This window comes from Microtus oregoni, unplaced genomic scaffold, assembly GCF_018167655.1.
Source record: "Microtus oregoni isolate MIOR12 unplaced genomic scaffold, Mior012 000040F_ref0000088, whole genome shotgun sequence".
Taxonomy (NCBI): domain Eukaryota; kingdom Metazoa; phylum Chordata; class Mammalia; order Rodentia; family Cricetidae; genus Microtus; species Microtus oregoni.
Window position 1 is genome coordinate 12,702,042 of NW_024543207.1, and position 18,041 is coordinate 12,720,082.

At 44.8% G+C, this 18,041-nt stretch overlaps 1 protein-coding gene across 1 annotated transcript in view; it reads left to right on the forward strand.

Moving 5' to 3' along the window:
- The first annotated feature begins 9,587 nt into the window (after positions 1-9,587).
- Ankh (ANKH inorganic pyrophosphate transport regulator) overlaps positions 9,588-18,041 on the forward strand; it is a 136,996-nt gene continuing 128,542 nt past the window's right edge. Inside the window, exon 1 of the mRNA XM_041632101.1 lies at positions 9,588-9,999. Within this exon, the coding sequence (XP_041488035.1) occupies positions 9,904-9,999 (96 nt within the window). The 5' untranslated portion in view covers positions 9,588-9,903. The remainder of the gene's footprint in view (positions 10,000-18,041) is intronic.

Below are 18,041 nucleotides of genomic sequence, written 5' to 3' on the forward strand. Positions count from 1 at the left end.
CTTGCTGAACAGTTCAGCGTAACTAGCTTTCTTCTGTAGCCCAGGAAACATCTTCCCTTACCTGTGGACTGGGCCCTCCTATGGGAATGAAGACAGTCAAGACAATTGTTCACTGGCTATTCCCACAGACTAACTGGAGAAAGATCATTGTAAAACCAAGGCTCCTTTTTTTATCCCAGGTGATTCTATGTCCGGTTGACCATTCACGATAACAACTATAAAAATCAAACCCCAAATCAAACTGAAGAATCCGTCACCAATGACGCAGCACTGGGAGACGGTGATTGAGCAATCCCTGTTGAAAGCTGTCCCTGAGACCTTCCCTGTGCAATCCCTGTCTCAACTGTCCCAGAGATGGTGGTTGCGCAATCCCTGTCAAAACTCTCCCAGCCTTGTTCCAGCTGGTGGACTCGATGCCTGCAGCTTTGGCACAGTCTGACTTCTGTGTCTTCTCCCAAGACTGCTGTACAGAGCAGTCTGAATCAAACAAAAACAAAGCAAAACAGCCTTTGTAAAGTAATTCCAAACCAGCAGTTATGTATATGTATGGATGGGGTTTTGCCTTTAAGCTCTATGATCCTCAGTTCCCTTATCTGTGCAATGGAGATGATGAATGATCCCCAACCATGGGGACTTGCAAAGATTGCATGTCATTATGCACTGCACTTTTCCCAAGGAAATAAATCCATGAGTTATATCAATGATATCAATAAAACGGGCAGTGAGTAGTTTTGTCCTCGCATCTCTCCCAAGCCTCAGTGATCCTTGGCTTGTTACCGTATGAGCTCTCGATGCCTTTGTTGAGCTCTGGACCTGAGCCCAGGCTCTGCTTGCTTTCTCGCTCACCCATGCTGTTTACACCCACCCTGTGCGGCTGCAGAGCTTTGGTGCTGCAGCAGGCTGTTCCCTGCAGGTCCCTCTCCACAGAGCTGGCCCTCCAGCTCTGCCGTGGGCTTCACAAAGGGCTTAGTTCAGTGGCTCTCAATTCTCCAGACGCTGCCACCCTTCAATACAGTTCCCCATGCTGTGGTGACCCCCAGCCATAAAATTATTTTATTGCTGCTTCATACCTGTAATTTTGCTACTGTTATGAATCATAATGTACATACATCTGTGTTCTCTGATGGTCTAAGGCAACCCTGTAAAAGGGGTGTCCAACCCTGGGGGTTACAACCCACAGGTTGAGAGCCACTGGTTAGCGTTCTCTGCTACCTCTTCCCTCTGGCCTCTTCTAGCATCTCACTACATCTTCTGGTGATTTCACTGCTTTAAAGTTGGGTGTAGAGGCAGGTGATTGCAATCCCAGTAGTACTTGGGAGGCAAAAGCAGGAGGAACTTGACTTTGGGGCCAGCTGGGGTTAGTTATAAGCTTGCTACCTCAAAAACGAGAACAGAGCCAGGCGTGGCAGTTCACACCCAAACCATGGTTGACTGAGGAAGAAGGACTGCCACAAACTCAAGCACAGCCTGGGCTACATAGCAAGTTTCAGGCTACCCTGGACTACACAGTGAAATTTTCTCTCACAAAAGAAAAAGACACTGTATTTATTTTACTTTTATTATAGTTTATCTTTTTGTTTTGTTTTTTGAGACAGGGTTTCTCTGTAGCTTTGGAGCCTGCCCTAGAACTAGTTCTTGTAAATGAGGCTGGCCTCGAACTCACAGAGATCCGCCTGCCTCTGCCTCCTGAGTGCTGAGATGAAAGGCGTGTGCCACCACCACCCAGCACAATTGCTATATTTTTAAATCATGTGTCTCAGGGTTGGGGGACCACCTCACTGCGCGCCAGTTAAAACTTAGGTGTGTTTGGTTCCTCTTTGTATTAGTGCTGCATCCTACACATAAACAGTCTCATTTTCACAAGATTATATTGAGGATTGATATCGTGATGCTGTGTTCTATGGCTTTGATAAGTGCACGCATTAGTCTGACAGCTTCCTTAGAAGTTTTGGGAAATTCTGCATAAATTATCACATCATCTGCAAATAAAGAATTAGGTGTTTATTTTACAGCGGGATCTCACTGTACAACCTCCTACCTCAGTCTCCTGAGTGCCTGCGTGATAGGTATTTGCCTACCTCAAGAATTAGTTTGTTTCTTTTTTTTCCTAAATGAGTTCGTTTTAATTCTTTCACATGCCAATTGCATTGACGAGTACTATCACTGAGTTTTGGTCTGAGGAGAGGTAAGAACAAGTGGCTGGCTGCTCGGCTCCTCTGATCTTTCGGCTTTCACCCCTATATCTGACACTGTGTTTTTATTATTAAAAACAATTAGAGATCGTGTTACATGTCACAGACAGTGATGCCTCTCTGTCCCATTCTGTCCATAAAGAATTGGCAGAGCTGGAGCCAGAAGGAATTACATAAGCCCTTCCGTTTTATTTCTCCAGATGAGCAGAGCAGCAACCTATTAACTAATGGATCTTACCTTCCGTCGAAGACCAGCCTCCATGGAATTCGTACGTTCCAGGGTAAGGGTGTGAGGATTAGAATTATTAAGCAAAAGGAACAGAAATATGAGAGAAATAAGAGACAGACACCTAGAACAGCATCGGGAAGGAAGTTTAGTGAATACCGAATCGCCTGCGGTTGGTCTTCACAAACTTAATACTTCACTCCCAAAGGGGGATGGGGGATGGGGTGCAACAGACTTCATTAACATGATATAAGGAGCAGACTTGAATTCTCTGACCAGGGGGAGCGGGTCCACCTCTATACCCTAAATACTAATTAACCACACCCTAGGTCAGAATCCCCTGTTTGTAGCCACACCTGTTGTCAACAACTTTGCAAGAGCAAAAATAAGTTCCAACTCTCTGACTTTCAGTCAGGAGGGAACAGGCCCACATCTGTGGCCTCCACAACCTCCAAAATTCTCAAAGCCGTTGCCGTTGGTGGTGACATCTTGGAGCTAGAACCCTACCTAGCTCCTAGAATCTACCCCAAACTGACTTCTGCCTTCAGACCACTTTTGAAGGGCAGGAGTGAATTAATAGTCACCAGCATACAAAGCCGACAGATTGAATAACGAATCTAACAAGAGTCGTCCCAAAAGTTTTGCTGGTTAGCAAGCCCAGAGAAATACAAATACAAAAAGCCACACAAGGCAAAGAACTGAGCTTTGATTTGCCTGAAATCATTTCCTCTGGGGGAGGAAAAGAATACAGAATAAACAAGAGAAAACTTGTATGACTTTGCCTTGTATCCGTACTTCTTTTTCTTTCGGTTCTGATTTTTCAGTGTTTAAGATGGGAGGGTTTCCAAAGCCTCCCTGGGACAATATGGTTCACGTAGAGAAGCCCGCCCTCCATTCATTCCACCCTGGTCTCTTTCTTCCCCCACGTACGTTTAAACGATCTTGGGCTTATTCTGCCAGCAACAATTTGCAAATAAAAGCAGGCTCACGTGCACATAAACACTTCCCCAGCCGTAGCTCTCTCTCTTCCAAGCAGCCAAATAACCTGCCATTTTATACTTCTGCACCTTGCTTTTTCACTTAACAAATTATTCTGCAGATCACTGCATATCTGTAGGGAGAAATTGTCCCCGTTCCCTTTAAAATAGCACAGCAGTTTGAAGCATCTCTGCGGTCCCTTACATATATTAAAGAAGTGGCAACTGTAACTCATCAGGCTTCATTTGACTACCTCTGGCTTATCTACTGCAAATTTCAATTTGGGATCATTTATCCCTTACCCCCTCCCTCCATTACCTGGCACACACAGGAAGCACAATACCTACTTTTGATTACCCCCTCGGGTTAACTAGCAGGCTTTGGGCTAGAACAACACAAAGGTGGTGCCTGCGAAACTTCCAGTTGGGAAGGAGCAAACATTCTCCCTTTTGTTTCTGGGCACTAGGACCTGGACAGTCACCTTCATCAGCGGGCTGATGCTTACCTGAACACAGTGTACAGAAATCACCCCTGCTCCCACTTGAAATCAGCTATGGAGCGACTTGGCACCAGGCCCAGCTGCAGAGCTCTGACACTTGAATGTATATTTGGTCTACTCTGTTTTAGGGGGCACATGACTCATTAGAATATCAGGCATCACTCTCCAGACGAAGGCTTCCATCAGAGCAAACTGTTAATTTGGTTATGCTAATCACAGGATGCGATGTAAAGACCATGATCAATGTAGGAAACTCCGTAAGCCAAGCAAGCACAAGTCTTCACGGCATCTGCTGCCTACCCAGCGTCGTCACTACCATCCCGGTCCGATGCCACTGGACCCCTCAAGTCAAGGACATCTCGGTCACATAACCCCCGAACTTAAGCATGATGATTTATTCTGTCATGTGTGGCAAATGTGTTGAGGGACAATTTGAACTTACACATTTAAGATTAATTCAGAGAAGAAAGGTAAGTCAGACATGGATATGACATTTTTTTTTCTTTTGTAGCAAATTTTTATAAAAATTGGTACTAGAGACAGACACAATGGTACTCACAGCTCTTGGGAAAGAAGGGATCATGAGGATGAGCCCACCAAAAGCACGTAGTAAGACTATGGATTAAAAAAAAAAGAAAAGGTGGGGGCTTAATAATACCCTTATGCAACAAAGTAATATGACTAGCCATTTGTGAAACTATTTTCTCAAACAATAACTTTTTCCTCACTCAGAAAGCAATACTGCCTTACTCTTCAATGTTTTACAAAAGCCTTTGTATTTGTTATTTTCTGTTGTTGTTGGAAAACACAGTGATCTAATAAGTTGGAGAAGGAAGAGCTTATTTGGGCTCTTCCTTCCAGAGGGTTAGAGTCCATCATGGTGGGAAGGCACGGCAGCAGGCAGTCATAGTGGCCGAGCAAGAGGGGAGAACCAGGTTGTCAAAGACAACCACGAGGCAAAGAACTAACAGGAAGTGGATGGAGGCTACAAACACTCAAATCCCACCCCCAGTGATTTATCTTCTCCAGCAAAACTCTACCTCCCAACACTAACAACCTCACCAAACGGAACTACCAACTCAGGACCAAGCATTCTAATATCAATGGCACGGGGGACGTTCTCACTCAAACCTTGTATCTTGTAAAACAGTCTCTATAGATTTATGCATGCCTATTTTGTTAAACACAGAGACATGTAAAAGGTAAATAATTCTTGCTCATATTTATGCCAGGCAAATGCAGCCACTGTGGATAACTGAGCATATTCTCTTTCAGGATTTTTTTTTTCTGTTATATGACCAGTGTAGTGTCTGTACACCTTGTAAGAAATGTGGACTAAAAGTGATCAAATCTAAGGCTTTATAAATCAAAAGTAAAGTTGTACCTTTCCAAATACATTATCTTTTAAATCTAACTGATATAATGCTGGCATATTTCAGTTTCTGTGTAAGTTAGAAAACTTCCTACTTATCACCATTGTAGTGGAATATTATTTGAACTAGGTAAAAATGTGTTACATTTGTCTATGCTGCAAAATATTTCTTTAACTGTGTAAAAGTGTGTTATATTTGTTTATGCTGCGTTTGTTTAATGGTGTAAAAATGTGTTACACTTGTTTGTGCTGTGTTTGTTTAATTATGTAAAAGATGTATTTGTTTTGCCTTGTCTGCCTAAGGCACCTCTTTATTGGTCTAATAAAGAGCTGAACAGCCAATAGCTAGGCAGAGAAAGGACAGGCGGGGCTGGTAGGCAGAGAGAACAAATAGGAGGAGAAATCTAGGAAAGGGAGGAGTAAGAGGCCAGAATGAGGGAGGAAGAGAGGGATATGTCCAGGGTAAGAAGCTAGGCAACTGCCAGACAGCCAGCTTGAAAAGTAGTGAAAGTAAGATACACAGAAGTAGAGAAAAGCAAAAAGCCTTAAAGCAAAAAGTAGTTAAAGAGAAACAGGTTAATTTAAGTTAAAAGAGCTAGGCAGAAATGAACCTAAGTTAAGCTGAGCATTCAAAACTAATAATAGGTCTAGGGAGATGGCTCAGAGGTTAAGAGCACTGACAGTTCTTCCAGAGGTCCTGAGTTCAATTCCCAGCAACCACATGGTGACTCACAGCCATCTGCAATAAGATCTGGCCCCTCTTCTGGGTCATATCTTCTGCATGGATACATGTTAGCAGAACACTGTATGTTTAATTAATAAATAAATCTTAAAATAAAAAACAACCTAATAATAAGTCTCTGTGTCATGAGTTGGGAGCCCGTTGGTGCCCCAAAAGAGAAAGTTTGATACATACCATCACTTACATTTTGTGGTTATTATTGACATGACAGCTATATTTACAAGATGGGAGGAGCAAGGCTTCCTTTTAAATCTATTATCTGAATATGATTCTATTTTTTAAAAATATTCATTTTCTTTGTTAATTATGGAGGGTTGTGCACATGAGTGTAGTTGCCTGCAGCGTCCAGAAGAGGGCGCTGAAACCTAGGAAGCCGAAGTTGCAGGCAGTGGCAAGCCATCAGACTTGGTTGCTGAGGACCAAACAGTAAGCATTCTTTATACACACACACACACACACACACACACACACACACACACACACCTTATTGTTTCTAATTGAGCTAACATTTTCCCCACTCCTTTTCCTTCCTCCCATTTCCCTTTCCACCCCACCCCACCCCACCCCTCCCCATGTTCTCAATATACTCAGGAGATCTTGTCTTTTTCTCTTTCCTAGGTGGATCCATATATTTCTCTCTTAGGGTCTTCTTTTGTCTAAGGTTCTCTGAGGTTATGGACTATAGGCTGGTTATTCTTTGTTTTATGTCTAAAAGCCACTGATGACTGAGTATAAATTATATTTGTCTTTCTGGGTCTGGGTTACCTCACTCAGTATGTTTTTTTTTCCCTAGTCCCATCCATTTGCCTGCAAATTTCATGATGTCATTATTTTTTACAGCTGAGTACATGTACCACATTTTCCTTATCCATTCTTCAGTTGAGGGGCATCTAGGTTGTTTCCAAATTCTGGCTATTATAAATAATGCTGCTATGAACATGGTTGAGAAAATGCTCCTGTGGTATGACTGAACATCCTTTGACTATATGTCTAAGAGCAGTATTGCTGGTTCTTGAGGTAGATTGATTCCTAATTTTCTGAGAAATGGTCATACTGATTTCCATAGTAACTGTACAAGTTTGCACTCCCACCAGCAATGAAGGAGTGTTCCCCTTATTCCACATCCTCTCCAGCATAAATTGTCATCAGTGTTTTTGATCTTGGCCATTCTGACAGATGTAAGATGGTATCTCAGAGTTGTTTTGATTTGCATTTTCTTATGGATAAGGATGTTGAGCTTTTCCTTAAGTGTCTTTCAGCATTCTTAACTATTGGGCCATTTCTCGAGCCCTGATTGTGATTCTTTAGCATAAGAAGCAGATTAAATGTCTCGTTCCCTTTTCAAGCTGTCCTGGTGTTACTGGAATTCATATTCACTTAAAGTCCAAGAAAGTGTTCTTTGCCTTAATCAAAGATGACTCTAACTCACTCATTAAAAACACTGGAGGACAATGCCCTTTGACTGATTTCTCTCCCCATCCCCTTCAGACCATCAGTGTGTATTCGCTGCAGCAGCTGAGATGTGGCAGCCCTGGTACAGGGACCAGTGAGAGCAAACTGGCCTTCAGGAGCATCGATCGAGGACCTCATCAATTCACATCCCAGACAAAGGTCAGCACAATTAGATCACTTTAATTGAAATGAGCTTTTGCAATGCTAGACTAACAGAATGGGTAAGCCACCAGACCATATTTGCTTTAGAGCAGAAGTCTTGCTCAGTGAATTCCTTTAAATGACCCGTTCCCTTTTTGTACGGTTAACTTAATAACCGACTACACAGAAACATGCCTGCCATTCAGAAATTGCTCCTGAGGAGAGCCCTTCCTGTTTTGCTGGGAAATCTCTTTAAAGGTAGCTGTTTGACATATCAAATGCAATGAACAATGACCAAAGTTTTGTTTTAATTTTGGGTTGCATGGAGCTGAGGATAAATTGGTTTCCTACCTTTTGCGGGCCTCATTCAGAGTGTATAGAACTGAAGGGGACATAAGGCATCAATATGAAAATATTTAATACCTTTCAATATTGTTGGAAATATCTGCACCAGAAAGTTAATGTCTCAAGCTATTATTTATTTACTTCCTTGTGTATTTAGTTAATTTTCTGAGGCAAGACCTCCCTATATAGTCCTTGCAGGCTTGGAACTTATTATGCCACCCAGACTGGCCTGGTCCTTACAGCAATCCCCCTGCCTCTGCTTCAGCTTCAAGTGCAGAATTAACATGAGCCTTACAGAGAGATAACATGAGGGAATAGCTTTATTCCTAAGCACAAAGTAACTCAGAACCCAAGACCCCTTGTTCAGAAATTAATTTTAAGAGAGCAAGACCAGGGTCTGAAGAAAGAAATGGCTCAGCAGTTAAGAGCACTGGCTGCTCTTTCCGGAGGACCCTGGTTCTGTTCCTACCACCCACATGGCAGCTCACAAACTTCTGTCATCCAGGTGAGCCAACGCCCTCTTCTGGCCTCTGCAGGCACAGAACATCCATATGGGCATAGGCATACATGAAGCAAGAACATCCATGCACAAAAAATAATAAAATGTGTGTGTGTATATATATGAGCAAATTTAAAGCAGGCAAGAGCAGAGTGTCAAAGCAAGCACAGGCCCTGCTGTGAGCTGGGCTTTTTGGTGACTGTACATGTCACATGCGCATGAGGCCAGCTCCGCCCTGCTGCAAATCCTTTTTCTTTCGCTGCCTTGAACTCTTTTTTTCATGCGCTGTGTTGGGATTCCGGCTGATGTTGGCTTTGTCAAGTTGTTCAGTTTTAGGTAAGAGTCTCAGCATAGCAACTAATTTATCAGAGAATCCCTAGGTGCGTATTATAATACAGCCAAACAGATCTTCTTTTCTTTCTTTCTTGTTCTCCCCCACGCCCCGCCTAATTCAAAGGCAAATTTACCGGTTGGCTTTAAATGAATAAATAGTTGCACATTGCTAGCAAAAGCTGGAGGCCAATATGGAGCACCCCAGAACCCTAGCCCAAGAGCCTTCTAGACAGCCAGGCAGTCCCTGCCACTCGGTGCATTTTCCTCAGGGGCCACAGATCTCTGTCGTCCCTGGAAACCCCTAGGGAGATGCTCATTCTGGGAAACCTTCCTTCTGTCCCTCTGAGGCAGCGACATCCCCATCTGAAACAGCTCCCTGCACCTTCCTGACAGTTTTGAGGCCGCCCGGAGACCGGGGCCTTCCCAGCCGGGTTATCCCAGGAGCTCTGCGTCCGGTTCCCAACTCTGGAGAGCGCGCTCACGCCGCCTTCCCGGGTCCTCCAGGGACAGCGTGGGGCCGTCAGTGCCCGGTCACCCAGCCCGTGCAGCCCGGAGTCCGTGCCCTGCTCCACACTCGGCGCTCCCGGCCGTGGCAGCGCCGGCGTCCCACGCGGGCAGGAACACGAGCGTCCTGTGCGAGCGCAGCGCCCCCCGTGGCCGGGCCGCACGCAGCGGAGCTGGGAGGCGGTGCCGGGCCGGCCCCCTCCCGGGTCGCCAGCGGTGTCGCGCCTCCGCCCGCCCCTGATTTCCTCCGCTCGGCGGCGGCGGCGGCGGCGGAGGCGCCTCGTGCGCGCGGTTATTTATTTATTTCCGGGCCCAGAGCGCTTATAATGGAGCCGCTGTCAGCAGAAGCTCCTGCTGCCGCCGCCGCCGCCGCCGTCCCTGTCCCTCCTCTCTTGCTCCTCTGCAGATCTTTGTTGTGTGGGAGGGCAGCGGGGATGGACTTGAGCTTGCGGCTCTCCTGCTAGAGCTGCCGCGCTTGGAGAGGGCGCCGTCGCCGCCAGCAGCCGCCGCCCCAGGCCCCGCCGGCCGCGGCCTCCGTCCCCGCGCCGCGCTCCGTGCGCCTCCCAGCACAGTGCCCTCGCGGCGGCAGATGAGTGTGGGGTCAGCCCACGGCGGGGACTATGGTGAAATTCCCGGCGCTCACGCACTACTGGCCCCTGATCCGGTTCCTGGTGCCCCTCGGCATCACCAACATAGCCATCGACTTCGGGGAGCAGGTAAGCCCGGCCGCGCCCGGTGCGTCCCGCTCGCCCGGCCTCGGCCTTGAACGTCTGACGCTGGGGGATGCGGGAGGAGGGGAGTCACCTGCTCCGAAATCTCCTTTACCCTGGAACATTTGACATGGCTTTGCAGCTTGCCGAGGGTGACTTTTTGCAGCACCCCGCTCCCTACCTCTGCAAATATTGGAGACTTTCCCCAGCTTTCTCTGGAAAATGGCAAGCGACGGGGTGATGGGGACCATCACCTATAGAAGCGGGTTTCGTGCTCGGGATGAGTATTATGTAATTTGTGATTATGTAAACCTCGGGCCCAGAACTCCATGTAGTTTCTAGTACCATTATGAGTGCTGGCTTTTTACTTGCACTCCGTTGGTGGTATTAGTGATGGTGGGAGAATTTGCCTTACAATGTCTCCAAGTTGATTTCCCACATACTTCCAATTTTTTACGTCTTCGCTCATAGCCTAGAATAAGGTTTAGGGCTGTCCTGAAGGTGCCTTGCTTAGCGGACCACTGACTTTAAGATTTCTGTTTCCTTCCTTTCTTTCTTTTTTCTCCCCACCTTCTCGGAGCAGTAAAGAACAGGACCACATTTCTTGTGTTGTCTTCTCCTCCTTGTTCCTTTTTCATATTATCTCTGTGTGGCGTCATTGCCAATCTGGTGCTGCAGACTCTCCAGCGGCTGGGAGGCACGGGTACCCCACACTTTGTCTGTGGGAACTGTTTTTTGCAGGGCTTCCAGGCGGATGAAGTTACATCCTAAAGCCCGGGAGAGCATTTGGGGATGGGAGCTGCATCTTTTTAGAAGTCTAAGATAGACCTACTTTTGCAAATGGGCTCCTTCCCCCCCACCCCTCCACCTTGCTTCAAAGCAGAGGGATAAGCGCTCTTTTGTTGGTGATGGGGATCCCTGTGTTTGGGGATGGAGGCGGGAGAGAGGAATTGTAGACAGTTACTGGGTAGGCAGGTGTTTGTAGTCCACCTCTCTGTGGGGAGTGGTGATTCACGTGCGAAGGTGAATAGGTGATACAGACGCACACGGAAAACCAAGGATCTGCTTCTTATGCCTTGGAGTAGGAAACGCACGACGATCAAAACATGTCATCAAGACCAGGGAAAGCGTTTTAAATATTTCATGGGTAGGTTTTGTTTATAATTATAAACATCAGTGAGCGATTTCCTCAGAGACTGTGGCCAAACTTTCAGGGCAGAAATTTAGACTCCACTGAAGAGTTTGGGCACCGCACATCGCCGATCACATAGAGGACTCACACAAGGGTCTCTGAGCTTGTGTGTTGTAGGGTGCCCAGTAGGAGACCTGTAAATCTCTTCTTAGCTTCCAGATTCTCTACATGAACAGTATAGGCTTCTTTGTCATTTTATAGCTTGTGGGGGAGGCAACACAGTGCCTAATTATAAAAACTGTTCTCAGCTGGGCTTGGAGACTAAGCTGGGCCTCCCAGGACTAATGGGGCAGAGGTAGGTGGATCTCTGACAAGGCCAATCTGGGCTACAAAAAAAGGTCCAAATCAGCCAGGGCTGCAAAGTATGACTCTGTATCAAAAACAAAAATCAAAAACTCACAAACCAATTTATTATCACAGAAAAAAATTCAGTCTTGAGAAATAGAGATGTGTGGAGTTCTTCACTGAGCAAGAAATTTATGTAGAACAAAATCACTGTTTTAAAAATAATATACATAAGCCAGGTGGTAGTGGCATACTCCTTTAATCCCAGCACTTGGGAGGCAGAAACAGGTGGATCTCTGTGGGTTCCAGGCCAGCCTGGTCTACAGAGAGAGTTCCAGGACAGGCTCCAAAGCTACACAGAGAAACCCTGTCTTGAACAAAACAACAATAATTTATATGTATATATATATATGTATATATACATGAACATTATAGCAAAGCATGAAGATATATTTATTTTTACAGAAACTGATATATATATATATATATATATATATATATATATTTGTCCTTTTAGTCCCATGGTTGCTGCTTGATAGTCCGAAACATTAATCACTTTCGTCCATTAATGATCAAGCACGTGCTTAAGCTATCATGTTATATTGATGCATGTTACATTTGAGGGATGGAGGAGAGGTCTAGGTGTGGTAAATCTCATCCTCAAGAAATACACAGATAGTAAATGGTAGACCTAAATTTCAGGTCCACACCCACCTCGGCCCTTATTGGTTCTGATGGTCACCTCCTCCACTCCCGGCCACACAGTGATAATTTCTCAGGTTTCTTGGAAATTTAGAAATAAGTTCTAGCTTTCCAGATCTCGTCCTAGGCCCAGATTTAATCTTAGCTGCCATATTTCGAACCTTTAAAATTCTGTTTATTCATTCATTTATTGGTTTAGTGAGAAACACACAGAGGCACAGACACATGCACATAGAGAGACGACAGAGAAAGTGCTTCACAAAGTACCCTGTCAAAGTCAGAGAGCAACTTGTGGAAGGCTGGGCTCTCACCTTCGTCATGTGGGTTCCAGCGACTGAACTCAGGTCGTCAGGCCCGGCAGCAAGCACCTGTAGCAGCTGGGCCACCTGGCCAGCTCCCATATTTTGAACTTGAAAGTCTCCATAGATAGAGGTAAATTGTGAACAAGTGCTCCCAAGAGAGGGAAACTGCAGTTCAGACACTCACGTTAGAAGAAATGATCCCTCAGGTAATACGGTGGAAACAATATTTAGTTCTGGTAAAGTTGGCTTAGTCTTTGGCTGAGGAGAAAGAATAAGAAACAGCCAGTACCTCATAATAAAGTGATTGAAATCAGCCGTTACCACAGAACAATGTTGATTGCTAAGGAATGAAGCAAAATGCTAGGGTATTTTTAGAGTTTTATTTATTAGTAGGTGTGTGTGTGTGTGTGTGTGCGCGTGTGTGCGCACGTGCGTGCGTGCGCGTGTGTGGATACACATACATGTGAATGTATACCATGGCACACATGTGGAGGTCAAAGGACAGCTTTTGTGGAACCATTTTTCCCCCACCTCTGGGTGGGTTCCTGCTGCCAGACCTGCGAGGCAGGAGCTTCGCCCACTGAGTTGTATTGCTCATCCTAGGGTGTATTTTAAACAGCATTCCTCTTTTATGCTACCTGGGTGTCTATTTGATCATCAGGTACAGAGTCCCTGATTTTCTTGAAGCCAGGTTCACCGAATGTCTTAGTCAGGGTTTCTACTGCTGTGATGAAACACCATGACCAAACACAAGTTGGGGAGGAAAGGGTTTATTTGGCATCCACGTCCATATCATGGTCTGTCATTGAAGGATGTCTGGGCAAGAACTCAAAATGGGCAGGAACCTGGAGACAGGAACTGATGCAGAGGCCATGGAGGGGTGCTGCGCACTGGCTTGCTCATCGTGGCTTGCTCAGGCTGCTCTCTTATAGAACCCAGGACCCCCAGCACAGGGTGGCTTTCTCACAATGGGCTGGCACCTCCCACCTCAATCACTAATTAAGAAAATACCCAACGGTCTGACCTACAGTTAGATCTGATGGAGGTATTTTCTCAGTTGAGGTTCCCTTCTGTCAGATGACTATAGCTGGTGTCAAGGTTACATAAAAATCCGTTGGCACCTCGAGTTATATAGAATAAATAGCTATCTCAATAGGTTATTAATCGTACTTAAAATATTAAGGGTGACTTGAATAAAGAATCTTGCAGTTGTTCCTAAGATGAAATTTGTTCTGCCCAGCATCAGATTGTCCTCATTCTGACACTAGGTAAGATAACCCTCCCCCACCAAAGACAGGAGTTTGCTACACAGCCCAGGCTAGACTTGAACTCTTGATTCTCATGCCTCAGCCTCCTAAACTCCGAAACTAGAGGGATGTGCTCCTAGGCCAAGCAGATATTTCAGAGGGCTCTAAAGGAGTCACTGAGTTTGGTAGAATTCCATGTGGTCATCTCACAGTGTGAGTCGCCCAACATGGGTGTTAGGAACCATCCTCTGGAAGAGCAGTACACATTCTACACTGCCGATCCGTGTCCTCCGCCCCAGCCTAGCCTTTCTGAAGAAAGTCCTTTCTCATATAGAAAGCCTAGAATTGGACGTCCGAGTTAGAGGGGAGAATGAAAGGGCCAGGACAAAGTTAATGTTCTCTCTTCTAAAATATATCTTTCTTTGCAAAACAAAGTTTTCCATAAACCAAGAGGTATAGGGATAGAAAGGGTGAATATCCGTGTGGGGCAGAAGTCTCACTTAGAAAAGACCCTTCATTCAGGGTCACTGAGCCACGCAGGGGCCTCCTAGGAGGATTTCCTGATGTCATAATCAGAGTGTCTGTACCTGTGGGCACACCATCAAAGTGTTGAAAAACCCAAGTGTCCATCCCAAGCGAAGATTCTAAATGCTAGTAGGACAGACGTTCTACCACTTCAGTCTGTTTGGATTGGTGGGATACATTTTAATATGGTTCTTTTTCTAATTATAAAAGTAATATGTGGCCTGGCGCTATAGGACATGACTAGAATCCCAGCACTCAAGAAGCCTGGGCCACCTGAGACTCTGTCTCAATTCTTAAAAAGTAAAATATGCTAGTTGTTAAGTTTGATAAGAACTGAAAAGCAGGGGCTGAGAGGAAGGTATTTTTTAATTCCACTGTGAAGAGAAAATTATAATGATTTGGACATCTCTTGCCTACTAGTTTTTTGAACCTAGTTGAGAGAGAGGAGAGTGTAAGTGTCGTATATATGCATGTATAATGTTTCACTGAGTGTCGTATATATGTGTGTATAATGTTTCAGTGAGTGTCGTATATATGCATGTATAATGTTTCACTGATTGTCATATATATGCATTTATGTTTCACTGAGTGTCGTATATATATGTGTATAATGTTTCAGTGAGTGTCGTATATATGCATGTATAATGTTTCAGTGAGTGTCGTATATATGCGTGTATAATGTTTCATAGGACACAGAAACATTTTCCACAAATAGTTTTAAAGTATTTATGGGACTGGGGATGTATCTTAGGAGTAGACTGCTTGTATAGGATGCTCAAAGACCCTGGCTTCAATCCTTAGCACTACCACCCCTACCGCACCCAAACCAACCAACCAAACAAGCAAACAAATAAATGTAAGGAAACAGAAAACCCCACCCTGCTACACAAACAGAAGCCCTGCAGATGTTTAAGTGTGACTTTAAACAGTGGTGTAGTGATTTCACTTGACCTGTGAGCATGCTTTACGTCTCTTTGTTGTATGTCACCCTGTTGTTTAAACAGTGAGGTTTCTTGTTCGTTCTTTTGCAACACAAAATTTCGATGGACATCTCACTGTTAGCAAGTGCAGACTGTGCTCCGTCTAAGGCCCTGGGCTCTAGGCCTGGCTTTTGTGCCTATTTCAGTTTGTCATTCTTACATAGAAAATGAGGTCATGTGTTTTCTTAAAGTCCATATTTAGTCAAGGACAGTGTGACCTTCATAGGGCTCCCTGTCACTTCTCTCCCTTGCTTCCATTCTCCTCAGTGGTGCATCTGCACTTAAGTCCTTCTCTTTAGGTTACCCGGGAAAGCTGTTGTTTGGGGAGCCGCAAAGGTATAATCCTGTGGTTGGTTGGTCTATTTCCTTATTTACTGAGGTGGCTCAGTGAGCATCTTAAATGGTACTTTTTCACTTTGCTCCTTTCCAAGCCTGTCCCTCATGCATGCAGATCGTCTCTACACCTCTTTCTAGTAACAGAGGAGTTCTTAAAACTGATTTTTGTGGCATAGAGTGTGATGTCATTTCCAGTATGGGAGTACTTGTGAGAAGGGGGTGCACTCAGCGGGATGTTAGTGATAATTTGGTTTTCATTTCTTTCTACTCTTCCTTGTTTGGTTTGGGGTGGTGGAGGTGGTTATGGTGTAGTGGGGGTGTAGAGTGGGGTGACCAAGGTGGTCAGGGTGCAGGGGGGAGGGGAAGAGATCCTGAGTGGATATGTAACTCCTTCACTGTCTTATTAAGCTGGAGACAATAAACCCTGCGATGAGAGACCTAGGGGTATCTTCATGTTTTAAAAAAGATTTGTATTAGGTGTTCTTGTGAGTCCTGTGGCTCTGGTAGTCACCCTGGAGATTAAATAAAGGTTATTTTCTTCAGTTTTATCTGGATACAAGTGGCCCACACCAGTGAGTTTTCATAACAAGTAAAGCTTGTCCTTTTAAGAACAAAATCTTTTCTTTTTTAAATTTAAAAGCTAATCTCATTAAACAATATCTGTCCATATTGTGTATTTCTCTACTTTATGAAATATAGTTTGCAAAACATAGTGCATCATTCTTGGCAGCCGGTGGCTATCTCTGTCTTGTGCTAGGCAATCAGGGTTGGCCATGATAGTGATGTTCAAAATATTCCACAGTGTCACACAAGCCAACAGGAATTGACTTTGCCCAGTCCTGAGCCATTTGTGGCATTATTTCTATGAGCTTTGGAGGTCCTTGGATGTGTGATAGAACTTGAGTTTTTTTTTAAAAAAAAATTAGGTCACCCATCTGATTTCATTATTTTTCACCAGAGAATTGATATCCGACATGTATGTAGCATGTCTACCCATCCTCTTTTTTCATGGTGATAAAAAGCAATTAAAATAAACAGCTTGTTGAGTTTGCCTTTAAATTTCCTGCCTTGGGTCTGGTTGGTGTCCAGGAACCAAAATTCATTATACTGCCAGGTAAAATAAAGAATAAATAACTCTGGTAGCCTCTAGTGACACGTTTTCTTTTGTTCATTTTGCTTCTCTTCTAGAAAGATCTACAGTCATTGTCAGTGACATAATTTATCTTTTTTGTCCTTTATGTTTTTTGGTTCTTTCAGAGTTTCAAACAATATATTTAATCATGCTCAATCCCTCCCTCCATGCCTCTTCCATACATCGTTCCATCTCTACCCAAACTACTTGGTGTCTTTTTTTTTTTTTAAAAAAAAAAAGTGTTTAAACCCACCAAGTGCAATTTGTGCTATTCATATACTCTGGGATGTGTGGCCTTCCACTGAAGAGTGTTCAGACTACCATGGGTCGCATTCTTAAAGAAACAGGTGTTGCGGGAGGTCCTCCCATTCCTCCAGCCTATCACCGCTGAGGTACCAGCCCACTGGGGCGTGGTTTCTCTCCCTTTAAAAAAGCGGCCACTTCCCTCTCCTCGCTCTCTTCACTTCCTGCTCCGCCTGCGACTAGACTCCTTTCCTGGTTGCGTAGAGGGCTGTTGCCTGGGACAGTGATCTGTAAGTTTTTTCCCCTTTAAATAAATACCACCCTAATAATCATAACCCCGAATTGGTGTGGCATTGTTTGTGACTTACGCCTTCAAACAGGACTTTGTCTCTCCCGGCAGCTACCAATTGCTAGTACCTCCCTTCTTCATGCTGGAGTTTTGTCTGTCCTGAGCATCCATAGGTCTTGGGCATACTGCCTTTTAACTACTTTGATAATCTTATGTGCAGTTGCCCGTTGTATCCAGAAAGAATGGCCTTAGACAGCTACACTCTTTTCTGTCCCCTCTACCTGAGCCCTGGGAGAAGGACTGTGGTATAGATACCCCGTTTAGAGCAGAGCACTCCATCTTCTGCACCCGGATCAGTTTGGGGTCTTTGTGTTCATCACCATCTACTGCCAAAGAATGCTTTTCTGATTGGGGTTGAAAGATGCACTGATCTACAGGTATACCAGTAAGTCATTAAGAGTCAGTTTAATATATGACGTAGGTTTAACAGAGTCACAGTAGTAGGTTCTCTCCTGGTGCCTATGACCTAACTCGACATTGGTTCTTAGCCTGATAATGGTGCCAGGTATGGGCTTCATCTTGTGGAATGGGACTTAAATCCAGGCTGAAAGTCACTGGTTACTCCTGTGACATTCATGCCACTCGTGCACCAGTGGGAACATCTTGTCAGGTTGGTCATCGATGCAACTCTTTGGGTTCACAACTAGATATGGTTGGTAACTTGTTTTCTCCCCCAGGATGTGACCAGCACCTTCCAGGACTGTGAAGGCTGGTCGGTAGGAGTAAAGATTCCTGGCGAGAACCAGCTTGAGTTC